At 38.1% G+C, this 25,435-nt stretch overlaps 2 protein-coding genes across 2 annotated transcripts; one reads left to right on the plus strand and one right to left on the minus strand.

Moving 5' to 3' along the window:
• The first annotated feature begins 4,155 nt into the window (after positions 1-4,155).
• On the plus strand, positions 4,156-14,635 carry LOC131775298 (peptidyl-prolyl cis-trans isomerase FKBP2). The gene is given in 7 exon segments (XM_066170323.1): positions 4,156-4,167; positions 4,700-4,780; positions 11,426-11,516; positions 12,079-12,100; positions 13,167-13,213; positions 13,467-13,502; positions 14,486-14,635. Coding segments are annotated over 7 exon segments (351 nt in total). The 3' UTR covers positions 14,548-14,635.
• A 1,835-nt stretch (positions 14,636-16,470) lies between these two features.
• On the minus strand, positions 16,471-25,140 carry LOC136282648 (tetratricopeptide repeat protein 28-like). The gene is made up of 6 exons (XM_066170324.1): positions 25,074-25,140; positions 24,648-24,713; positions 23,675-23,836; positions 22,277-22,354; positions 20,599-20,753; positions 16,471-20,481 (listed from the first exon to the last, which is right to left on the minus strand). The coding sequence occupies exons 1-6, from the start codon at positions 25,138-25,140 to the stop codon at positions 16,471-16,473; spliced, it is 4,539 nt and encodes a 1,512-aa protein (XP_066026421.1).
• Positions 25,141-25,435: the final 295 nt, after the last annotated feature.

The following is a 25,435-nucleotide window of genomic DNA, read 5'->3' on the forward strand; positions in this document are numbered from 1 at the left end:
GTGCATTTTTCAGCATTCAAAGTCAGCTGCTTCTCACTAAGACGTTGCAACACACTGTGTAAGTTCTTATCATGTTCTTCAGTGTCTCGACCATGAACGATAAGATCATCTGCTATGTTTGACACCCCTTGTAGACCTGCCATTGACTGGGTGATGATATGCTGGTACTTCTCTGGTGCGGCATTTACACCGAAACTCAAACGTTTGTAGCGGAATATACCATCATGGGTGGCAAAAGCATTGATATCCCTTGAATCAGGATCCAGCTCAATTTGGTGAAAACCCCACCTTAAATCTAACTTCGAGAAAACACCACTCCCATTAAGACTTTCAAGGACTTCATCTATGGTTGGTATGGGCAATCTTTCCCGAATAATGGCCTCGTTGGCTCTCCGCATGTCGACACACAACCTTATGTCCCCGGACGGTTTAGGAGCAACAACGACTGGGCTTACCCACACCGTAGGCCCCTCGACTTTCTCAATTATGTCCTTTTCAAGGAGTTCGTTAACCTTGGCAGTTACTTTGTCCTTTACAGAAAAAGGTACTCGTCGCATTTTTTGAACGACTGGAGTTACACTGGGGTCAATGTGTAGCTTCAACTGATAATCTTTAAGCTTTCCAATTCCCTGGAATACACTGGGGTATTTTGCTTTGAGTCCTCCCACGAAGGTACCATCAACAGTGTTACAGTCTCCTGTCCCAAGAGTTTCCGAGAGATCCACACGAAGGATTCCAAGATCTGTGGCGGACGAATATCCCAGCAAACAACGCCCGGATTCAACAACAATGAAATCTGCCACAACCTTTGCTTTGGGTACGGAAACTTCTGTCTGAAACTGGCCCTCAATTTTAAGCTCTCGACCCCCATAAGCATACAATCTCTTCAGACAAGGTTTTAATTCAATCTTGAGCCCCTGATACTTAAGTTCCTGCAGTGTATCTTTACTAATAAGGTTACTTGCAGAACCTGAATCAATCAACACATCTCTGCTGATTCCACCAATCTTCACTGAGATAACGGGTTCAGAGGAATTTGACATAGCACATGTCTGTTCTTCTATAGTAAAAGCAAAACTGTCATCCTCACCTGACTCGTTACAATGACCCTCAACATGATTTGCCTGTCTCCCCTTACCATGACGCTGCTGTCTGCCTCCCCGTTGTTGGTTGTTACCTTGTTTTCCAGGCTTCGAGTTCCTTCCCCCTTTGCAACAGCTGGCATAATGACCATATTTACCACACTTGCTGCACTTGCGACCTCGGGCGGGACAATTTGTACTTTGGGCAAAATGACCTTCTTTACCACAGTTGAAGCAAACGCTTTTCCCTTTGTCTCCACGCCCAGGACGTTCTTCAACTGCATGAGTACCTGCTCCAGGTTCTTGGTTTGGCATGACCATTTGACCTGCCTGCTCGTGTGAGGCTTCCCACTTTCGAACTTTATCCATTGCTGCTTGCAGAGTAATATTAACGACTTCCAATAGCTTCTTCTTTAGCTCAACATTAGGCAACTTTTCAATCAATTGATCCCGTAAATTTTCTTCCAAAGTTGGACCAAAATTACAATGACGAGCTTGTTTACGTAAACGAACCATGAACTTATCGGCGGTCTCTCCCTTTGTCGGCGTAAGTTGACGAAAGACATGACGCTCGTACGGTACATTGTCCTCGGCTCGGAAATGAGCATCCAACTTTCGCAGACACACCACATACTCATTATCCTCGTTAGCATTCAGTGGTCCAGGATCTGGAATATCTTCGTAAATATCTTGTACTTCCATACCTGCTAAATGAAGTAACTGAGCTGTTTTCCGAGAAGGATTCGTAATTCCCTTGCCATCGATGTAATACTGATACGATCGTTTCCACTGTCGCCATCGTTCCGCGACCTGAGAGGAAGACCCTGTTAAATCTAGAGGTGGAAGCGCCCTTTCTACTGAATTCGCCATCCTCGTCGCCAATTTGTAGTGTCTAAAAATGAAGAAGTATGCCACAAAAGGCAGCCACGAAGGCGAACAACAACAGTACACACAGTACACGTTTCTTTTATAATCTTCCCGCGCTCACACTTTCCCGGATGTATACTTTTACATAAACAACCGCTGTCCTAGTATACTACACCCACCGACTCAGTCTATAAGTACATAATCTGATACCTTGAGGAACAACTCAAAACAACGAGACAAATGTTTAAAAAAAAAATTGCATAAAAATTTCCCCGTTCACCGGAAGACCAGCTGCCAATTTACAGAATGCAGCCAAGGAGTTGCCTAACCGTGGTTGAATTAACAGTTACATTAACGGTTGAATTAATGTCGCAACAAACTGTTCAAAGTATTGTTAAATAGACTCTTTAACGCTTGGCTATCCTCCTCATACTTCAGGTCTCGCAATATTATTGCCGAAAAACCCATGGATATTACGCAGTAAAAACCTTTAAGAAGAATGAAGCAAAAAAATTGATGGTGTTGAAAGAAACACTCATCCTCCTCCGCTTGGCTGGGAGCTCCTGCGTTACGCAGTTATGCTGGGCATTTACCATCAAAGTATGTATTTAAGAGGTAATTTAGTGTTAACAACTTAAATTAGCCACCGTAAAGGGTAAAAAAGCTAGACTAAAGCTGACACTTCGAGCGTTAGCCCTTCGTCAGAGCGATGCATGTATTTAAGAAACGTTTTTTATGTAACTTTGCACATCGTACCAGTGGAGCGTGGTGAGGACTTCTTTGTTTCAGACTCAACGCAAGTTGAGCCTGCCACTGTTGCAGTCAGTTTTTGTTTATTAACAAATAGCTAGTTATTGTTAAGGAGCCGGTTTTTTTTAAGGGGGGGGGGGGCAAAAGATTTAAGGGAGGGGGGAATCAGTCGTCGTCAACAAAGTATAAGGGAGGAGTTAGGGTAAATTGATTTCAATTAACATCCAGTGAGAAAGAATCATAAAACATAAAGCATTAATTGAAACAGCTGTAATGCTGAGTCAATACACTAAGTAGAATATGTTTTTTTCACAGCTCACACAAACAGCATTAGCGCTGGAGTTTTTGCCCGGCAGGGACTTCGCTGGAGTTCTTCGAGGGGAGGGAGGAAAACTGAGTGAAGAACGCGCCAGGTAAGTTTTGAATGAACATAAATTTTACGCCTTGTGAAGGAAAAAAAGCTAAGCATCCCAGGAGTATTTAAGGTTGTTTTCCTAATTGTCACTCATGCTCATTAATTCTTTACCAAAATGTAGGCTTTTTCTATGCCGCTGTCAATGCATTCAGTCTTAAGTTTGCAGACTTGCAGTTGCTTATTTTCTTTCGACTAAGACCGAGATTACAACGTAGAAAGTCAATTAAATGTATTCATACGACAGCGTCTGGTATTTCAGGTTTTACGCCGTCGACATCGGCCTAAGATTAAAATATTTGAATTCAAAAAAAGTCATCCACAGGTATGTTTGTGGCATAACGCACTCAGTAATGTCTCATTTCGAAGGAAAAATTTGCTTTTTACCCAGTGTCTTGGAGACCTTTGTCAAACAACACAGACGATATTGATAACGATACCAGTAACGATAGAGAAAATGACAGCGACAACGATAACAATAAGACTGACGACAAGAATTATAGGAACGAGAAGGATTATGGGAATGATAAAGATACTTCATAGTTTAGAGAAGATAAAACAGCCGGCATACACCCATTTCTTTTCAATTGTTTCTAGGATACAAAAATATCTTCTCGTTCATTCCGGCTTAATTCCAATGTCGATTAACTTACCTTCCCTGTCAAACAAGCTAACTTGGTGCAAATTGGCTAAAATATAATGCACCAGTGGTGGACGACGAATCTTAGTGAGAAAACGAGAAAGGGCTTGTTTTTGAAATCGTGGCGCCACAATTGACATGAGCTGTATTGGATTGGAATCTAGAGAGAACAGGTAGAAGATTTTCCATTATAACAGAAAAATTGATGTAAGTCTGGTTTGCCCTGATGTAAAGTGATGTACACTAAAAATGAGTGAAAGAAGTTTTTTCCAACCTATTTCATCCGAGATCCAAAACCGGAAAATATTCTGGTAAACTCAAATGGCCACCTGAAGTTGTCAGACTTCGGTCTGAGCGAAGTTGTCGCCTTTACAATCACTGAAGAATGTGGAACTTATTCATATATGGCGCCTGAGGTATAAGGCATTGTAGCAGATTATACTGAAAAGTCTTTGTTCAAATTTCTGGTGTTTTTCCTCACTATTTATTTACCTTCTCGTTAGATTTTTAAGAAAGTTCTTCTTTCTTGAAAAGTCTTTGTTCAAATTTCTGGTGTTTTTCCTCACTATTTATTTACCTTCTCGTTAGATTTTTAAGAAAGTTCTTCTTTCTTTTCCTCTTACGCTGAGGGTAAAATGTATTCCTATAATCTTCCACTAAGGCCAATCTTAAGTCAAGGCATTGTCAAACGAGATCCAACAATTTTCTCAGCAACAAAGGGGTATGTAACCTCTCTATTTTTCACAAAAATTTGACAAATTATGATAGTAATATTTTGTAATGCCTCTCCGCCCTCAGTTCCGACAAAAAGAGAGTAGAAGGACCCCCTGCCAGAAGACCCTGACCACGCCCTTGTTAATACATTGATATTTCAAATCAGGCTCATGCAGTTGAATTGTTAAAACACTTTTTGCAATGCTAATGAACTGCACTCAATCTGTGTTACAGATGATCATGGGAGAGTCTTATACTTACTCTGTGGACTGTTGGTCCTTTGGCGTGACTTTATTCCTGATGCTAACCGGCAAGGTTTGTTCAAATAATGTTGCCACAACTCACTCATATAAAACATGTTTGCAGTGTCAATTTAATGATAACGACAATGATATTGAACTTGGATCAATACACTCTCAACATCTGTAAATAATAACTGGCCCTTGGGAAGGACGCAAATGCTTACGAATCAAACCTTTAACAGTGAAGTAATCATGAATTGCCATTACCTTTCGTCCCATGGGAAGAGGACACCCTCCTGTGGCAAACATGGTAAGGGGACATACCACCCGAAAAGGGGATTTGTTTTAGGCTTCAGGTGTCCTAAAGGTTACAGAACAGATAACATTAAATGGACAGTAAAGGAGGTTGGAAATAGTTCACCGAGGGATTTGGAAGAGAATAAAAGTTCAACGCTGATTAAAATCATGAGCCCATTTCAATAGTTTAGAAAGACATTGTAGTCCTTTGTGTGTTTGTGGAATGATTGAAAGTTGTACATGACAGCGGCATCTTTTCTGCAAAATATGGCGAAAGAAAAGACTGAGAAGGGCTTGGATATGACTGAGGACCGAAAAAGAAAAAACAATAAATGTTCCTACCCCCCATGGGGTATGCTATACAAAACTTACCAAGAGATATACATACATGTACATGTTTATAACTTAAAAATCATGAAATTTATTATTCAAAGTAAGTTTTATTAAATCTTTACATTAATATGGATTTTCTGATGAACCAGCTGTCAGTTATGTTAAATGGAAATTGCCAACTTCCACAATAATTAACAATAATTACATTGTTATCTTACTTCCCTAACCTACATTACTGGTTTTCTTTGTTAGAAAACCTTGGAACAGTCAAGCTCAGTTGCCTCAAATGCTGTCAGAGACTTTTTGTTGACAATACTTTTAGTAGAAATTTCATGCCTTAGACAAACAAATTCAACACCTAATTAATCTTTCTTTTTTCATGATTATTGTTGCCTTTTTTTTTCAGTTTTTTGCTCTATTTTCATGACTAATTGCTGTAATTTGTTTTGCTGTTTTTATTCTTACAAAACATTTTTGTAAGAGTTCCAATACTTGTGGATCATCCACACACTTTGCAAACATTTGGCATGCAGACAAGACAGAGGTAGTCAATGTTCCCTTTGAGAAAAAACACCTTTTAAATGACGTCTTCAATTTACTTTATTTGAAACTCTGATCTGAAAATATTTGTCAACAAGACTTGTTAGTAGTGAGAAGTACCAACCAAGTTTCCTTTCATAACTTAATTTCTTAAATGTCCCAATCACTGGATCTCCCAAAAAATATTACATCTTTTATTTTTGGTGCATATTACAAGTCCTTCTTTATATAAAAATGAAAAGTGCTTGTCACACTTCAATAATAACAGCTCTTAAGTTTACTTGTTGTTCTTCTCTGTCTGTCAGCTATCAACAAAATTGTTTTATACTTCGGGCAGTGCATAACTATTTGTGGACCAGAGTTCCAACGCACCTCTGTAATCGCATATAGCTACTTCTGTCTCTTGTACAAATGTTTCTCCTTTGTAAGACGCACTCAACTCTGTTGTCAATACTGCTTTAAGTTCAGTGGAAACGACTGACTGAGGAATCGAGATGGCGGTGTTGGAACGTGTTGCTGAACGCTTGCTACGGTCAAGCTTTGTAGATTTAGGTACTGGTACACTGGGATCATCTATGTATCTCTTATACTTCCGAATGTGGTATCCTTCTTTTATAAATATGAGGGTAAAAGACGATTTGTAGTCGCATTCAAAACTGTGATTGGCTTGTGTTATTTCTCACCTTTGCCATTAACACAACTCAAGTGAGTTTCGAGTCTTTGTTTCCTCAACAACTTTCGGCCACAAATCGTGCATTTGTAATACGATCGATTCTTGTCGATTATTTCTACATAGAGTGAGCTCACATCATTATTTATATCACCAAGGTACCATCTTTTAGAAGCAGAGAACCGGTCGGAGAAGTCAGATTAAAGTTGTGCGCTTCTCTTAACACTGCAATCGCCAATCCAGCGGATTCACTTTGCTAGCCAATTACAAGTCCTAAAAGATCCACGTGATCATGCCCGTGATCGGAAACAAAGAAGACTCCATTTGGCGCTCATCTTTGAATGTACTTTTCATCGGTTGATCGCTTTTCTCAACTGTTTTGCTTTATATAACATTTCTAAAGATAGCTTTTATTGTGGTTCAGTGGGAAAACGAGAATAGCGTGAGTGTTGTAAAAGAAAAGAAAGTCGTTGGCGCCGTGGAGTTAAAAGAAGGGACAACAGTTGACATATTGACTGGTACAAACAAGGACCGAGTGGCCATCTGTAAAGCTACGATTTTGAAAGTTTGTGGTGAGTAAAAATTGCGATATTCGTTACGTGATTAAAATCTTATAAAAGAATAGATGTAGTGGGTTGAATTAAGCTTACATAACGCTCGGCGCAACTGAAACTAGAATAATTCTGAGAATCGAATCGGTCACTTGCATGCCGCAGTTTCTTAAGCTTGTGAATTACAATGAAAGAAACCTATCTGTAAGGTTTCAAGATTCCTTTAGTCACGTTTGGGAACATTCAAGATTCATAATAGGAACTGTTATTAAACAAACCTTAGTACATAAAGAAGCCCTCCTTGGTAAAAACAAAATAATGTATTCAGCCCTTTTTTAGTAAAATCCATGAGAGAGATGTACTAACTCCAAAATAAAAGTCACTCAATAAAACAGAGATTTCTCAATTTGAGAATCCAATGAATGCCCTTTTCCTCATAGCCATCTTAAAAGCCTGGTCTGAGCTTTAAATATACATATTTTAATACATTATTTTTTTTTCAAATTCAGATGTCAAGGAATCCAGATACAAAATGGTCAAGGTTCTTGTAGACAACCTCATTCAAGGCCAACCCATTGTGAGCCCAGGAAAAAAAATACAAACAGTACAAACAGCAGCTAAGTTTTCAGTTTAGGATAACTTCATTCTAATTTATTGTTACAGTTACAACAAGATTTTAATCAAAAAATCAATTTTATTTGTCTGTAATTAGCCCCTTCACTCCCAAGAGTGCTTGGTTTTCAAATATAACTTAAGATATTGTATTTTATGGAAAAGAATCAACAGATTTTATTCACAATTTGTGTCAAACCAAATTTAATGATTGATTAGATCTATTTTATATGAATAGCTGTAATTGAGGATTAATCCGTATGAAGTTTTCAAGAAAAGAAAAATAAATCAAATTTCATCCTAATATTACCACACATTGATGTTAATAATTAATCAAAAATATTTTACATGAAAGCCTTAATTAAGCTTCTAAATAAATTTCATTAAATACTTGAACTCTAGCTGGGTTTTTTTAATTTAAAGTATTTATTTTATATCATTAGCCTCAAATTTTTGCTTAAAATTCCCAGTAATTCTTAAACATTCCTAAAAATTCCCAGAAATTCCTAGGAATTTTTTAGATTTACAGCTTTTCAGGGAAAGTCATTGGTTCTCTGAGTTGCAGTTCCTAGGAATTCCAAGTCCTGTTGGCTTTAAACTTGGAATTTCTGGGAATTTCTGTGAATTTCTAGGAATTTCTAGGTTTTTAGAACCAGAGTTGTTATGGTTGGGAATTCCTAGGAATTCCTAGGAATTCCCAGTCCAAATTTACCGTGAAAATTCACACCTTTATTCCTAGGAATTCCTAGGAATTCCAAAAGCCATTTTGCAAGGGATTGCCTTTTAAAGATACCTATTAAAGCTGTATTCAGAAGCAAAGACACGTAGGTAGTATACTTCTGCCTTACTTTTATATTAAGGGATTTCTTTTTATGTAACATATATCCATTTCTTTAATTTCCTCCTTAACCTGCCTGCAAATAATTAAATTTTATGTTTTAATTCAAGTGTGAGTAGATAAAACAGAAGTGTTGCAGAGTTCTCCTTCCAGACTGAATTCAGGTGAGAACATCAGTAAACTAGTTGATGTCATATGCTTCTCCTGAATCTTTAATTTTATTGCTCTGTGTTTTTTTTACAAAGGGTCTTTTATATCTTTGTGTGCCAGCTAATGAGTAAAATCTCGTTGAATAGATAATAAATAAATCCATCTTAAAGTTTTTGGCATTTACTATTTTAAAATTCATAAATGGCATTCTCTTTTAACCCATGTAAAGAGATATTACACATTTCTTAAACTAAAATCTGAATCTTTAAGTCAACTTAACTTTAATGAGTTTGAAACTTCATTGTAAATAAGAACACTTTACTGGAGTATGTTACATTTATTTGCTGCCTTTCTGGTGCATATGATTACATAACCCTTTAACTCTGAAGATCTCATCAGTAATTCTCCTTACTGTCTGCCAAACAATTTATGTGCTGTTAGGTTGGAGGATTTGGAATTGGATCAACCGATTATCCCCTAATTGATATTTTTCCTTATTCTCATTACTTGTCTGTTTGATAATGTACTGATGGTGTAAGGAGAAATTCTCTCTAGATCACTAGTGGGACTAAAAGGGTTAAAATGGGGGATTTCATTATATTGTAATGATTAAAATTGTTCAAAATGTAGCAAAAAAAGGAATGTTATGTTATGTTTCATTTCTCCCTGCTCCCAATATAGTGGAAAAACCTGTTGCTGGTTGCTTATGTCTTTAATGTTTAAATGTTCATGGGAAATGCTTTTTTTTTTTTTTAATTGAAGATAGAGAAGTTTTCAAAGCTGATAGAAATAAGCTGTTTGCTAGTAATGAAAAGCAAACTGACAATCATACCTCAATGCTTGACATGCTTCTCTCAAATATGTCAGTTATGTGTATCTACTATTGAAGTGGTGTCTTTCTTGTGCTATGGTTCATGAGCTGTCACCTCTCATCAAGTCCAGCTTTGTTCACCCCCATTGCACTTGCCTTAAACCAACATCTACCAGAATCCTTTAAATAGTTGATACTAAGATAGGAAAGGGCCCTGGTGGTCAGCATTGAGTTTGGTCTTTTCTCATGATAAATTTTGTAAACAAATACGGGGTTTCTCTCATTGAAAACCCAGTACTTCTGACAGGTTCTTTGTGATTGGACAAAACGTTTTCTCCACACGTGAAAATGTCATTTCTCTGATTTGATTGGCTGTAAACAGCTGTGAATGGCAAAAATATTTGACAGATCATAATACTTACTTAATGACTGAGTGGGAAGTCCGTGCATCATGATTGAGAGCCAATATTTTCCATCCGATGAGTACGGGAAAGAGCCAGTTTGAATGTGTCTCAAAAGGATAATTTTTAGAATATCCTCTCAAAAATCCCACTCAAAACTTACTTTTGTCTCCTTGGAGTCCCCTAAAATCTTGCATGGTTGTAGGTCAGTGGACACGCATTAGGAACCAAGGAAGGTTCACACATTACTGTTACATTACATGCAATAATAAGATACATGAAAAAGTTACTCAGTTGCGATTGGTTAAGGTAAATGCAGCCTATAGGTGATTCAATGCAGAAGAGGGTTAATTCGGTGCAAAGAAGTAACAAACCAGACTAAACAATTCCTTGAAATGTTTAGCTGGACTTTGAATTTTTTTTGCGCCTTAAAGATGGGAAAATACCATTGCATATTATTGTTTTGATTGTATGTGGTTGTTTTTACCAAACGTACAATGTCATTTGCAGGCTTTGAATAAATTATTTTTGCACTTGATGTGCATGCTTTGCTTCTGCATAATTATTATAAGCTTTCTCGTATTTTTTCATGTATATTATTAATATGTAATCACAATTTTTCTCCTGCAGTTTGGAATAAATAAGCATGAGTAAATTTTTTTCAAAGACCACAGACACATGGTTTAAATGTTGTAAAAGGGTTAAGATTCCCTCTGCTATGCTTCAGCACGTTGATAATTTTGTTTCAAGAAAACATTTTGTTACGCTGTAAACAATCATGTCTTAGATTGGTCAAAAAACTGACAGGTGAATTCATGCGTGTAAATGAACTTTATTTTCTGATTGAATACAAAATTCTCTGAGGGATTTGTTTGCTGACGTCACGAGCGTGCACAATAGGAATATGAAGCAAACTCATGCAATTGAATTTGATCAGACAAATTTACTAGCTATGTTGTAAAATGAATTAGTTGCATGACAGTGAGGAAGGGAAATTCACTTTTTCGTGTTGGTTTGATTCTTGGCTGGTTTAAAAGGCCCAGTGAGATAAACTATATACCAGGCATAAATTGACTTCACTAATTTAACAGCAGTATGTTTCACTTAATTTTCAACAGTGTCACACTTAATATTGTGAACTTTTACTCCTTTTTTTGTTGAATAGACTTCTGTCAAACATGCATTACAGACAGGGTCTTGTTTATGCTTGCATGGTTCATTTACAGGGTATTTAAAGATATTTATCAAAGACGAGGGAAATAATTTAATGCAATGTTTCGTCCTGAACTCCTTGTGAGAAAATGGTTTCCTCAGGTAACATGACTTGTAAACCAATTATAATGAAGAAATTGAACTCAATCAGCGGATACAGAATTTTTAAAATTTTTTCCATTCATAACCCAAAATTAGTTAATTTGAATTAGCTGCAAGAGAAAGGTAACAACTTGAAAAGGTTTCCTTCAAACTTGAGTTGTGTTGATTTGGTCTGTGTGTTTAAATTTATGTGATTTTTAGGGTACTCTGAGGGACGGGACACAATTTGACAGCAGTATCCCTTGAGGAGAACCATTCGTGTTTACATTAGGAGTGGGACAAGTTATCAAAGGTGGATACTTGTGATATAGCATACATGACTATGTGCAAAACGGGCTGATATTTGTAGTTTGCCATGATATTATGCATTTAAGCAAGTGATTGCACTTTCTACTGGTTTACCAATTAATTGCCCCATGTGGGAAGTGGGGAGAAGGCAAGAAACATTTGAACATCACAAGCTTATGGGGATCTATTACTTTAATTTATTAACAAGCATTGGGTTTAATGGTTTGATAAACTTTAGGTTTCAGAATGTTTATAGTTAACTTAGTTCCTCAAACATCTCATATGTTTTTTTTTACCCAACTGTTTTATTTTATAGTCATTTGTTATAAGGCAGGGAAAACAAAGCAAATAGAGGAGTGGTTTGGGACAGGTCTTGTAATGTTCTTGTTGGATTACATTTTAAAATAACCAACTGTCCAAACAGCTGTGCAATTTCACATGATATTTGTACTCAATTTGTGCATTATTTGTACTCTCTGAGAGCAGTTGAATAATAATGTAAGATATTTGGTTATATTAGAAGTGTTTTTACTATTTAATAAGTCATGATTTAATTTTTGTTACAGGATGGGATCAAGGACTATTAAAGTAAGTTACAACTATAGACCATTCATCATTTGTTTTTAAGTCTTATTTATACACAATAAATTCCTCTCTCCACATTACTTACATTTTCAAACTACTTCCTCAAACTTTTCCAGAACTGTACCGAACTATACAAGAAAAGTAAACTGTGAAAAGCAAGCTTTTGAACCTTGTTGTTCCTTATCTTAATTTTGTTAAAGCTGGGGTGAATTTTGTAGTAAAAGTGCTAGTGCATATGAGTTATGGATAAGTGGTCTGGATTTAGTAGTCTGGTGTAAGAGAATTTCTGGCTAGTGATTCAATGTTCAGTGTGCAAGCATGAAGTGTCAAGCATAGTCCACACAACATGGCAGGTATAGATGCATTGGGGGTCTATAAAATTGACATTTTTTTGCTCTCTCTTCCTAAGGCTAAGGCTGAAGAGAACCTGAACAGTTATTGATAAACTGGCTTCAAACCATTCAGCAAATGTGGAACTAGCAGCAACATAAAATTCTATTTACACTTGCGGTCTAACCTGTTTAATTACTTATGGACATTAAATTACAAAACATGAAAACCAACCTCTTTGGAAGTATTTTTTATGCAATCTTGAAAAGCATCAGTTGATTAGTTGACAACTTGAAAATACAGTTATTGCAAAAATTTCAATAACTATGAAAAAAATGAAATATTTCTAGTCAGTAGAGTTAAACCAAAGGGTTGTCATTTGATTTGGTATTGTTTTAGCCTACAAAGTATAATCTTACACTGTTAAATGGGCACTTGATTAGTACAGCAACTAACAATGGCCAATGAAAAAAAAGATTCAAGAGAATAGGGTGAGCTGTGAAGAGCTGAGGAGGAAAGGGAAGAATAGGCAACAGTGACGTTCTCTTGTTATGATCATATGTGTCTTAGGGTATGACGAGAACAGGCTGACTGACATATGGTATAGTTACTTTAGTTATTTTTGGTGTCCAGCTACCAGCTTTTCTGTTTTAACATTTTGCTGTTACTTACTCAAGGTATAAATAAACTTGTTGTTGTTATTGTTGATTGAAACTTTTTTTTTTCGTGTTGTTTTTAGTATGTGTGAAGGAGAAAAGAGGAAACTTGTAATCCCATCAGACCTTGGTAAGTCCCTGCTCTGATATTTAAGTATATAATTTACGTCCAATGCAGTGAGTAAGAATTGTTGCCAGTAGATACTAGTAGGATTGATAATGGGGCAACTTACCTTGCTTGAAATGCAAGCTTATGTAGATATAATTTATCTGTTACATACGAGCAAGCTGAATTATGCAAGAATTCTACCAGTCATATTCTTATTAAAATAATTTTCAGCTGTTTTTACTATACTAAGAGGAATTTTCTTTCTTTTGTGCAGGTTATGGGGACAGAGGAGCTCCCCCTAAGATCCCAGGTGAGTAAACAGCTTGTGGTCAACAGAGACAATGCTGAGTCAGAGCATTACATGAACACCGAAGATATTGATACCAACCTCTGAAATTGTGAAATCTGGAAAGATTTGATTTTGAAGCATGGCGTCAAAGCCACCCCACCCACTTCCCCCACAGATTTGTTCATCAACACTCTGCTAGTCTCTCCTCACAGCCTGCAAGTTTGCACATAATCTGACAAAAAAGGAAAAACCACAAAACTACAACTATCTTATTTAAGGAATTATTTTGAAGTATTAATTGCTCATAATTCATTTTGTCTCATTACACTCTTAAACTATGTATTTAACCTAAGGTCACCAGAGAAATTTGAAGTAGCCATGACAATGCAAAACAGTCAGGGCAACAAACCAAGTGGTCTATGAGCAATTGTAAAGTGGCAAATAAAAATCCCTTAACACTTTGACCCCTAGAAGTTACCAGCAGCTAATATCTCCCTTTAGTATATACCACACAGGTGAATAGTACTTTTCACACGCACTGATTGGCTATTTGGAAGTGAATAGCAAGTACTAATCACCTTCCAGCAGCTGATGACACAGCACGTCAAGAGTTTAATTTCTGACCATTTTTTGGTTTATTGAAAGAAACAAACTAAATGTTTGGTATCTGTGCGGTACCTGCTAAAACAATTATTTGCATCCACTTTTGTGAATAATTGTTAAATAATATCAGCCCTGAGTCAGACATTAAGGTCACAAGAATAAAGGAAATCACCAACTAAAGAAGCTTTTGATTGTTAAACAAAATTTTTCCTTTTAACACCCTAGGAAATGTCGAGTGAACAGTGTCGAAAATACCCATACTGATGTTAGGCCAGTTAAAGTGTAAGGGGTTCTTTCCTTGTGGGATACATGAAGGGCTTCTTCAATCATATTCCGGCATGAACTTTTTTCCTCAAAACGCAACTTAAAATGAATGTACGCCAATTATTTTATCTTTTCAGGGGGCGCTACATTGGTATTTGAGGTTGAGCTGTTGAAGATAGAGCGAAAAACAGAATTGTAATCAGATCTTGAACACCATATAGCGTGAAGGAAATCTTCTGATGTCAGAACTTTTTGAAAATAAAACTGTCTGTAAGAAAATCATAGAATACTTTCTGTTCATGTTATTTACGCTTCATATTTATTTTTTTTTTATTTAGATTTTCGGGAAAGGACGGTTTTTGATTGACGAGAAAAGTGTTCTTTGGTTTTGTGGGTAGAAAGTTATCGGTTTTTGGGTATATCTCTAGCACAGAAGATGTCCCCACATTTCAAACTTGAATTTCTCCCACGTGTTCCTCAAATAGACTTCCTGTTGACTTTTTTGAGTCATGGGTTTGGATTGCCATGAGTTTTCTTAAAGGAACCAATCACACCCGAAGACTTCCTACTACAAGTAATGAGAATTGGTGCATTCATTAAAGTGTGGTGTTGTCAAGTGCCTTAACAAGCGCCTTTGCAAGCGTCTTGACCAGCGCCTTTACAACCGTGTCCTGGAGGGGCTCCTAATGACCGTTCAATCTTAAAATATCCATTTAGCGTTAGAACCCCTAGCCGAGTCTACATGCAAAATTTGAGCCAAATCAGTGAACCTGCTTGTCCGACCAGCCTCTCGGTTTGCAATTGGAAAATTCGCTTAAACAGAGTGTTTATGAACACTTTATAGCATTCAAACGCGTAGGAAAAATCTGTCGTAGTATCGGTAATACTAGGATTAAATACAGGTCTTAAAAAATTGTGCCATTTTAATTCCAACAAATCTGATGTTCTTGACACGAACTAATTATAACTAGGTCTAATTCCTCCAAAAGTTAATTAAAATTTCCATTGGACTGAAACTAAGATAATCGAACAATCAAACGACCAATTATTTTTCAAGTTCTATGGAAATCTTTACAAAAACATATGGCTTTAATAGCTTTATGTAAACCTTAGGGCAAAAACCGATTGAAAAAATCTGATGTTCGTGACACAAAAACTAATTAAAACTAGAAAAAATTCCTCCAAAAGTTAATTGAAATTTCCATTCGACTGTAACTAAGCTAATTTAACAATCAAACGACCAATTATTTTTCAACGTTTATGGAAATATTTACACACGCATGTGGCTGCAATACTTTATATAAACCTTAAGGCAAAAACCGATTGTGAAAAAAAAATTGCAAAAACATTTTGGGAATACGTTTTCAAGGTGTTTCAACTTGAACGTAAATATAACACCTAAAACTTGTTTACAGATAACAACCTCGTTCATTTTAGATAAAAAAATGTGATGATGATTTCAATACATCACTAATTTAAAAAAATTACTTTTAAGCTAGTTCGAACAGTTCATTAAAAATAAAAAAATGCAAAGTCTTTTTTCTTCTGCGTGTCCAAAATCCTTATAGCTCATAAGAGCATTTAAGACGTGGAGAATCAACTTTTGCAAAAACAGAGATCCATATGGGCTCTTGAAGGCTCTTTCGCTTCTCCTGCTCTCAGTAGAGGACTCTTACAGAGATTTTATAGGTAGCCTTGTGGTTTCTGCTCCAAATATGAACGCTTGCGGGCAACTTTTTACTTTCTTGGGTTCTGTCTTTTCTATGATACAGCTCCAATTCTCACTGCCTCAACTGAAAAGTAAAAAAAATTATAATTCAGGGAGAATCGTTGAGATCATCTAAAATTTTTCATTCGGCCTTACGACATGAAACGATAAACTGCCCAACGATTAGTATAGCAGAAAACTGTTTTTCATTCCTATCAAATTATCTAAGAAAAAGTCTGTGCCCACTCAATTTAAAAGCATTTCAATTTCTTCGGGAAGAAAAGAAACTCCCAAACTTTACACAGCAAGATAACAAAAAAAGCATTTATGATCAAATATGTATCTCTAATTTGGATTTAAAGTTACTTTGCAATGCATAAATGTTATGAAAAGAATAATTACATGGATCAGCAACTAGATGTCGTTGAAATCAAGTGTGACGTCATCACCAATGAGTACAAATGGTGCCCAGTACTTCACCTCCTTGAAGGTTTCGGATTTTCTCAAACACTTCATGGCCTGATTGAGAGCTTCACTTGCCTTCTTGCCTTTAGCAAGTGCATCGTAGAAGAAACTCATGAACTCCAGGGTTCCTTCGTCTGCAATCGCCCACAGGGTTACCACAACAGCTCTAGCGCCAGCACCCAAGAATGCTCGGGCGACGCCAACCACACCCTCGGCCATGACCTCCCCACGAGCACTGTGACAACAGCTTAGAACAACCAGTCGCGCCCGCAGCCCAGCCTCCATGACATCTTTCATCGTCAGTAGATAGTCCTTCTCTTGAGGTTGAGGGGTTTCTCTTGTGGTGTTTGGTGCCAGTATAACTTCACCAGTTTCCATTTTACCATGTGCTGCTATGTGTACTAAAGCCACTGATGAGAGTCGTTTTAACACTTCATCTTTTGTTGCCATTTCTCCAATGAGAGGGGAAATACTGAGGATTCGTCCAATCATCTCCGCCTCTTTCCTTGCTCCCGGAAGTTGTACCAACCGCCTTCCTTGATAGATGATCTCTTCAAAACATGGGTCGCCAACAAGCAATGCACCGCTCTTCAGGTGAAATTCAGCTGGGCAATCATTGATTAGTTGTAAGGTCGTCAGGGACGGAAGCACGCGGATTCTGAATAAATCACTCAGATAAGTTGACTTCGAGTCCTCCAATGCTGCGTAAGGCACAAGACAAAATGGTCCCTCAGGAACAACCGTAAGCTCGTTTCCTTCGATCAGATCAGCAATAGGAGTAACGATGATGTCATAAAGCTTCTGTAGAGCACTTAACTGCGAGTTCCTTACATCAATTTGAATCATATCATTCGCTGCTTCCTCCGCTTTCAGCGAGTCATGGGAAGGATTTTCGTATTTAACAGCATCTCTTGAATCGATCTCCTTCAAGGCAGTTCTGCTCAGTTGCTGGATGAAAACTTCCAATTCCCTCTGATACTTATAATTGTTGACATGTACCTTTCTCAACTGGACATTATCGTCGCTAACGAAAACCCAGTAGTAAACGCACGGTCCACTGATAGCTATGAAAACCGTACCTAATGGAACAAAACTCAGGGTAAGGAACGAGACGCTGTTCCTTGAAGAATATCGGGGCTGATATTTTGCTTCTAGCAGATCTTTTAGAGCTTGAGCACGTCCTTTTTCTGCGGCAAGAAGAGCGTTGACAAATTCATTTTGAATTAGGTTTATACGCCACAAGCCTGTGTATGCACTTTTATGCTGATTACGATAAGAAATCTTCCACTGATCGTTGAATCGCAGACCGCTCCTGATACTATCAAACCCCTCTACAGAAGAGTGAAAGCAGTCAGAAGCCCTCTTGAGATTTCCTTGGCACTCAAAATAACTTCCAAGAGAACAGAGTGAGGATGCCTCTCCGGCCTTGTCTCCCACTTCCTTCGCAATTTCTAGATGACGTTCATGGTAATCGATTGCTGTTCTGAACTGTCCCAGAAGACCATAAGAGCAGCCGAGATTGCCATAACTGTTTCCCTCTCCGGCCTTGTCTCCCACTTCTTTAGCAATTTCTAGATGACGTTGATGGTAATCGATTGCTGTTTTGAACTGTCCTAGACTACCATAAGCGCAGCCGAGATTGGCATAACTCTTTCCCTCTCCGGCCTTGTCTCCCACTTCTTTAGCAATTTCTAGATGACGTTGATGGTAATCGATTGCTGTTTTGAACTGTCCTAGACCACGATAAGCGCAGCCGAGATTGGCATAACTCTTTCCCTCTCCGGCCTTGTCTCCCACTTCTTTAGCAATTTCTAGATGACGTTGATGGTAATCGATTGCTGTTTTGAACTGTCCTAGACTACCATAAGCGCAGCCGAGATTGGCATAACTCTTTCCCTCTCCGGCCTTGTCTCCCACTTCTTTAGCAATTTCTAGATGACGTTGATGGTAATCGATTGCTGTTTTGAACTGTCCTAGACTACCATAAGCGCAGCCGAGATTGGCATAACTCTTTCCCTCTCCGGCCTTGTCTCCCACTTCTTTAGCAATTTCTAGATGACGTTGATGGTAATCGATTGCTGTTTTGAACTGTCCTAGACTATCATAAGCGCAGCCGAGATTGCCATAACTGTATCCCTCTCCGGCCTTGTCTCCCACTTCTTTAGCAATTTCTAGATGACGTTGATGGTAATCGATTGCTGTTTTGAACTGTCCTAGACCAAGATAAGCGCAGCCGAGATTGGCATAACTCTTTCCCTCTCCGGCCTTGTCTCCCACTTCTTTAGCAATTTCTAGATGACGTTGATGGTAATCGATTGCTGTTTTGAACTGTCCTAGACTATCATAAGCGCAGCCGAGATTGCCATAACTGTATCCCTCTCCGGCCTTGTCTCCCACTTCTTTAGCAATTTCTAGATGACGTTGATGGTAATCGATTGCTGTTTTGAACTGTCCTAGACCAAGATAAGCGCAGCCGAGATTGGCATAACTCTTTCCCTCTCCGGCCTTGTCTCCCACTTCTTTAGCAATTTCTAGATCACGTCGATGGTAATCGATTGCTGTTTTGAACTGTCCTAGACCAAGATAAGCGCAGCCGAGATTGGCATAACTGTATCCCTCTCCGGCCTTGTCTCCCACTTCTTTAGCAATTTCTAGACGACGTTGATGGTAATCGATTGCTGTTTTGAACTGTCCTAGACTACCATAAGCGCAGCCGAGATTGGCATAACTCTTTCCCTCTCCGGCCTTGTCTCCCACTTCTTTAGCAATTTCTAGATGACGTTGATGGTAATCGATTGCTGTTTTGAACTGTCCTAGACTATCATAAGCGCAGCCGAGATTGGCATAACTCTTTCTCTCTCTGGCCTTGTCTCCCACTTCTTTAGCAATTTCTAGATGACGTTGATGGTAATCGATTGCTGTTTTGAACTGTCCTAGACCACGATAAGCGCAGCCGAGATTGGCATAACTCTTTCCCTCTCCGGCCTTGTCTCCCACTTCTTTAGCAATTTCTAGATCACGTTGATGGTAATCGATTGCTGTTTTGAACTGTCCTAGACCAAGATAAGTGCAGCCGAGATTGCCATAACTGTATCCCTCTCCGGCCTTGTCTCCCACTTCTTTAGCAATTTCTAGATGACGTTGATGGTAATCGATTGCTGTTTTGAACTGTCCTAGACTATCATAAGCGCAGCCGAGATTGGCATAACTCTTTCCCTCTCCGGCCTTGTCTCCCACTTCTTTAGCAATTTCTAGATGACGTTGATGGTAATCGATTGCTGTTTTGAACTGTCCTAGACTATCATAAGCGCAGCCGAGATTGGCATAACTCTTTCCCTCTCCGGCCTTGTCTCCCACTTCTTTAGCAATTTCTAGATGACGTTGATGGTAATCGATTGCTGTTTTGAACTGTCCTAGACTATCATAAGCGCAGCCGAGATTGGCATAACTCTTTCCCTCTCCGGCCTTGTCTCCCACTTCTTTAGCAATTTCTAGACGACGTTGATGGTAATCGATTGCTGTTTTGAACTGTCCTAGACCACGATAAGCGCAGCCGAGATTGCCATAACTGTATCCCTCTCCGGCCTTGTCTCCCACTTCTTTAGCAATTTCTAGATCACGTTGATGGTAATCGATTGCTGTTTTGAACTGTCCTAGACCACGATAAGCGCAGCCGAGATTGGCATAACTCTTTCCCTCTCCGGCCTTGTCTCCCACTTCTTTAGCAATTTCTAGATGACGTTGATGGTAATCGATTGCTGTTTTGAACTGTCCTAGACTATCATAAGCGCAGCCGAGATTGGCATAACTCTTTCCCTCTCCGGCCTTGTCTCCCACTTCTTTAGCAATTTCTAGATGACGTTGATGGTAATCGATTGCTGTTTTGAACTGTCCTAGACCACGATAAGCGCAGCCGAGATTGGCATAACTCTTTCCCTCTCCGGCCTTGTCTCCCACTTCTTTAGCAATTTCTAGATGACGTTGATGGTAATCGATTGCTGTTTTGAACTGTCCTAGACTATCATAAGCGCAGCCGAGATTGCCATAACTATATCCCTCTCCGGCCTTGTCTCCCACTTCTTTAGCAATTTCTAGATGACGTTGATGGTAATCGATTGCTGTTTTGAACTGTCCATGATTATAATGAGCTATTCCTAGAAGGTTACAACGGATTCCCTCTTCGGTCTTTTCTCTGTCGACTTTGGCATTTCCCATAATACACTCGTGGCTCTCTATTAATGTTTGAGATTTGCTCAGTAAGTGAAGCAGAGGTTTTTTATCCTTCTCAATCTTATATGGGTTAAGAATAAATAACTGATGAGTGGATGTGAACAAATTTCAATAAAAATAAAAATATTAGAGGTACAATTCTATAAGTTGAGACATTTCATGTATGTGAATCGCTGAGAAAATAAGTATGTCAGTCAAATCCTAGAACCTTACATTTAAAATTTGCATTTTTACATTAACTGAAATGATACTGATTCTAATTTTGAAACAATGGCTGAAATATTTCCAGATTGTGAATCGGAAAAGCTTCAAGAATTTATAGAAAATGCAGCAAATGTAAACACCAAAAAAAAAGACCTTTATGTGGCCAACAGTTCGGACGACGTGGGCTGAAGAAAAACGGATCCGTCTGGATATTATGAGCTTCGAAGCCAAGGAAATTGATGTGAATCTGAAGAAGTTTTTATCTCAGAAAGAATGACGACTCCGACTATAAGTCAGACAGTTTGGGGTTAATGTCAGCGTCACTGGACGTTCTTTTAATGGAAGCTCGTGGTATTTTGCAGAATTTTGGAACATCGCTCTCGCGGTGTTTTTCTCAAATACCCCTAAAAAACATGCGCTATTCCTTAAACAAACCTTAGAAAAGGACATACCTGTCGAAAGTGGATTTCTTTTGACGATTTCCTATTTTAAATATTTTCTTACCAGAGTGAATATTAATATAAGTGTTAACAAGCTCACTAGGCGTAATCATTGTTTGGTTTGGGCGTCCTGCTGATATTCTTAGAGAGACACTGATGAGGGGCGTTCTGCGAATTAGATAAAATGCCCCTTCTGTCAAATGAAATGTTTTGGAATAACTGAAAATATTTTAGTTTCTTTTAACTGCTCAGCTTGGTGTTAGTGAAAACTGCTTGCATTTCTTTGCGTATAACGTTTGAAACACTCGTTAAAGGATACGGCCAATCCCATATGTAGCCAGCTCCTTGCTTCTTTGTACAAGCAAAGCTCCACGCAAGCACTGGCGGCTGAGAAGGTAATGACGTGAGGTATCTAATTAATTACTATCCACATATAAAAGTAGCCAGAAAATCGTCTCACAACCCATTCACATCAGCAAAACATTTTTAGTCAAACCGGGTTTAACTGAATGAAAACCGGAAAGAGAGGACTGAAAAACTGAATTTTCCATAGAATTCATACAATCGCTTATTTGCATTTTCAATATGTTATATGTGAAGTCGACTAACACCGGTTTATACTAATTCTATGAAGAAAAAATCTAAACTGTATTTAACAAAACGACTTCAAACATGTTTAATCTTTGGTGTAAATGAACCATTACTGGTTTAATTTTCATTTATAGCTCACTGACCTTAACTTGCACTTTTTATCTACATAGCAAACATTTACGGACCAGTTATTGTTGATACCCGAGGTACAGTCAGCTGCCGTAATCCATACAATTCTCTTGAAGAAACCACAGCAAAGTGGTTTGATGAATTTTGACTGCAACACCCACCTTTCTTAATAGCTTTGATTAAATTGGGTTCCAACTGAACAGAAACTGTTGCATCATTGAGACATTCTTCGTAGTTTCCTAAGGAATTCAGGAACTAAGTGTCAGTCGTCATCACGTGCCAATTTACGTATCCGTCTTTATACCTGTCCTAGACTTGGCCTTAGTTAAAACCAGGAGAAAATCATTTTATCGGGTAAAATTGGGGGAGATAAGGTTCACATTTTGACCCAGATTTGACCCAGATTTAAGAGAATGTGGTCAAACTCCATGTTTTTCGCTTCTTGTCCTTTAGATATTTCAAACTTGGCAACTGGGTATGATCACAAGAAACTCACAGAGTTCATCTCAGGGCAATTCTCCTCATATTGATTTTTAGTTTGTGGTTTACTTATCAAAGAAGCAGCTCTACGCTTCCTTGGTATCATATTAGTCCATCGCTGGAGTTGCCTTCTTATGCTGAATAAGCCGACGCATACCCGAATTTCCTGAGTGCTGTATTACAAATTATTTTAATTCTCCTTTGGGAACGATGTGTTTCGGAAAAAGTATTGTTCTTTGCAACCTTGAAGACTTGAATAAAATATGAGTAGATTACTCGGATCTAGGAATTTCGGTTTTTCTAAAGCTTCTCTTCACTTTAGACTATATGACCCTGTAAGTGCTTTGCTCATATTTGATTGCTTTTCCGGGCATCTTTTGAGAGGATTCCTTGCTTTTTTCTCCATAAAATTCGTCTTTTAAAAAAGTGATTGATTCTTAAGTTGGCAGATGGCCGAGCCATTATTTCGGTGGTCGAGTCAGCACAATATGAGTCACAACCACTGGCTAGGGAGGACATGACGCCACTTAAGAGGATTACCACCTTGATTTAAGGATACGCACTTTTTGAGGGGTAACCATCATAAACTAAATTGTTCCGTTTTAGCTTGATATAATCGTAAGCCGGCTGAGACGCAACAATTCGAAATGGAAGATGTTATACTGAGTGAATTGGACGCGTAATTAATTTTAACCACAGAACGGATAAACCTCCGCACAACATCAGTCCTGAGATGTTGGTCTTCGAACCTGTGTGTGAATTTCGATATTCTTATTAGTTGCTTTGCAATTTATTTGGCAAGTATACTTTTCATAATTTACGGTAAGAATATCTCACAATTGCGATGAAACTTTGCAGGAGAATTTCATCCTAATGGAGAATTTCCACGTGTGCGATCGACATGAAATATTAAAGTTGCAAGTTTCATTTCAATATTCATACGATAAAAGGATGCAAAAATGGCAGGGAAGACAGCAGGCGAGGATAAAATCCCGTTTAAAATGGGTGCAGAATGTACATTCATTAACTTCACGGAGTACATTCCTTGAAGAATTTAGTAGTTTTAAAAAGATTCTTACCCAAATGGAAATGAGCTGCTGCTCTGTTGCTATAAAGCTTGGCGTTCAGCCGTATATCTTCGCAGTTCACTTGAAGACCTTCCGAGTAGGAGTTTATCGCGCTTTGATGTTCTTCCTGTCTGTATTCTTTGTTACCTTCCTCGAGACATACTCTTGCTATATCTGAAAACACACCGGTTTAACATTAATGATTTCGTTTTAACAAGGTTTCGTTTTTATGTCGTTAGATCCCCTTTCTAATTCCTATCCTTTACAGGCCTTTCGTTCTTTTTGAACAGTCGGTTACTGTATACATGAGCCCGCCGACCATTAACCCTCACCCCACTGATATCTATAAGTTTTATAAACCGTTAACTCTAAGATGATGTTTTGAATCACTTCAAATGGTCTCCAGACCAATGAAATTCGGGAACTCTGGCCATATATGGTGTGGTGTGTTTGAAAGAACGCAGAACAGATAAAACTTTTTGCAAACGTTATTGTCCATTTGATTTCCACGATCAGTCTCCTCTCGACCTTATTTGCAAGTGTTTTATCTCAAATGTTTTTAAATTGTATCAGGATATCTTTAGCAAGAGTAGTGATTCATAATTTATAATGCAACTGCAAAAGTGCACGTGGTGTAAATGAGAAGCATTCTCGACATTTTCTTTGATTTTGACTCAAATCCCTCCCTGATACTGAGTACGATACTAATTTTTTCATTACATTTTTCTCTTATTTCTCGCGGTAATAGATTTAATGATGATTTTCATTCCATGTATATGTATAAAATTGTACACCTCGCACTGACAGCTTGTTCGTGACCCACGCAAAAAAAAAAATTCAGTGTTTGTTCTGGTGATAAAGTTTGAAATTCGAACATATAGTTTCTGTTTCAAAAGTTATTCACAGAATAGGTAAAAAAATTTAATAAAAATGTGCTTAGTTAAAAACCATACCGAGGCGTCTTTTAAATAATCTAATTTCTCACCTCTTAATGGATCATCGTACACCTCCAGTTTGGTGTCATTTGATGTCACTTGCCTTTCGTTTGTCCCTGAAATTCGATCATTTGATAAACATTATTACTATTGCCAGAGAAAACGCAAAAATATGAATAATAAAACTTCATTAAAATGAATTATTATGCATAAAAATTCATTTATAGTCCATGCGAATTGCTCAAATTATGACGACCGAGTTTGAAAAGCGCTAGGTCAAAACTGGTGTTCAGTTCCTTTTTCCGTGATGTCATCGGCCATTTTGAATCTTTATGCGGATTACCGCTGTACTTCCAGTCCCAGACTTGCCACTCTTGATAATGCCCACTAAAGATGTACTTAACTATTCCATCACTAAACATCACAACCGCTTCAAAATGACCATGTAGCAGTGTTTTTCTATGGCTCTCTCTCACCTGTGACCCGAATCTCATTGTTCAAATCCAGTCCTTCTCCCGTTGTCCGAAGTTTACTCTCCGCCATAGCTGGAAATAAAATAGAATAGAATTTTACTGCGCTTGAAAACATCCTCACGAAACAAAAAAGGATACTTAAATGAAAATAATACAAAAAGAAAGGCGGAAACCAACTTGTCTCTGATACTTAGATAAAACGAAAGAGTGAGAATTTCAAAGTTTTCTCCCTCATGCTGTTGTGATGGGATTTTGCTTAAAAAATTCCCCACTCTCCGGATACGGACAGCAGTGTAATGCCTGTGGGTTTCCCGTGAAACGAGGTTGTTGAATCTTCGAGTTGTACGGCGCATTTTACAAACTCA

The sequence above is a fragment of the Pocillopora verrucosa genome, chromosome 7 (assembly GCF_036669915.1).
Source record: "Pocillopora verrucosa isolate sample1 chromosome 7, ASM3666991v2, whole genome shotgun sequence".
Classification (NCBI taxonomy): domain Eukaryota; kingdom Metazoa; phylum Cnidaria; class Anthozoa; order Scleractinia; family Pocilloporidae; genus Pocillopora; species Pocillopora verrucosa.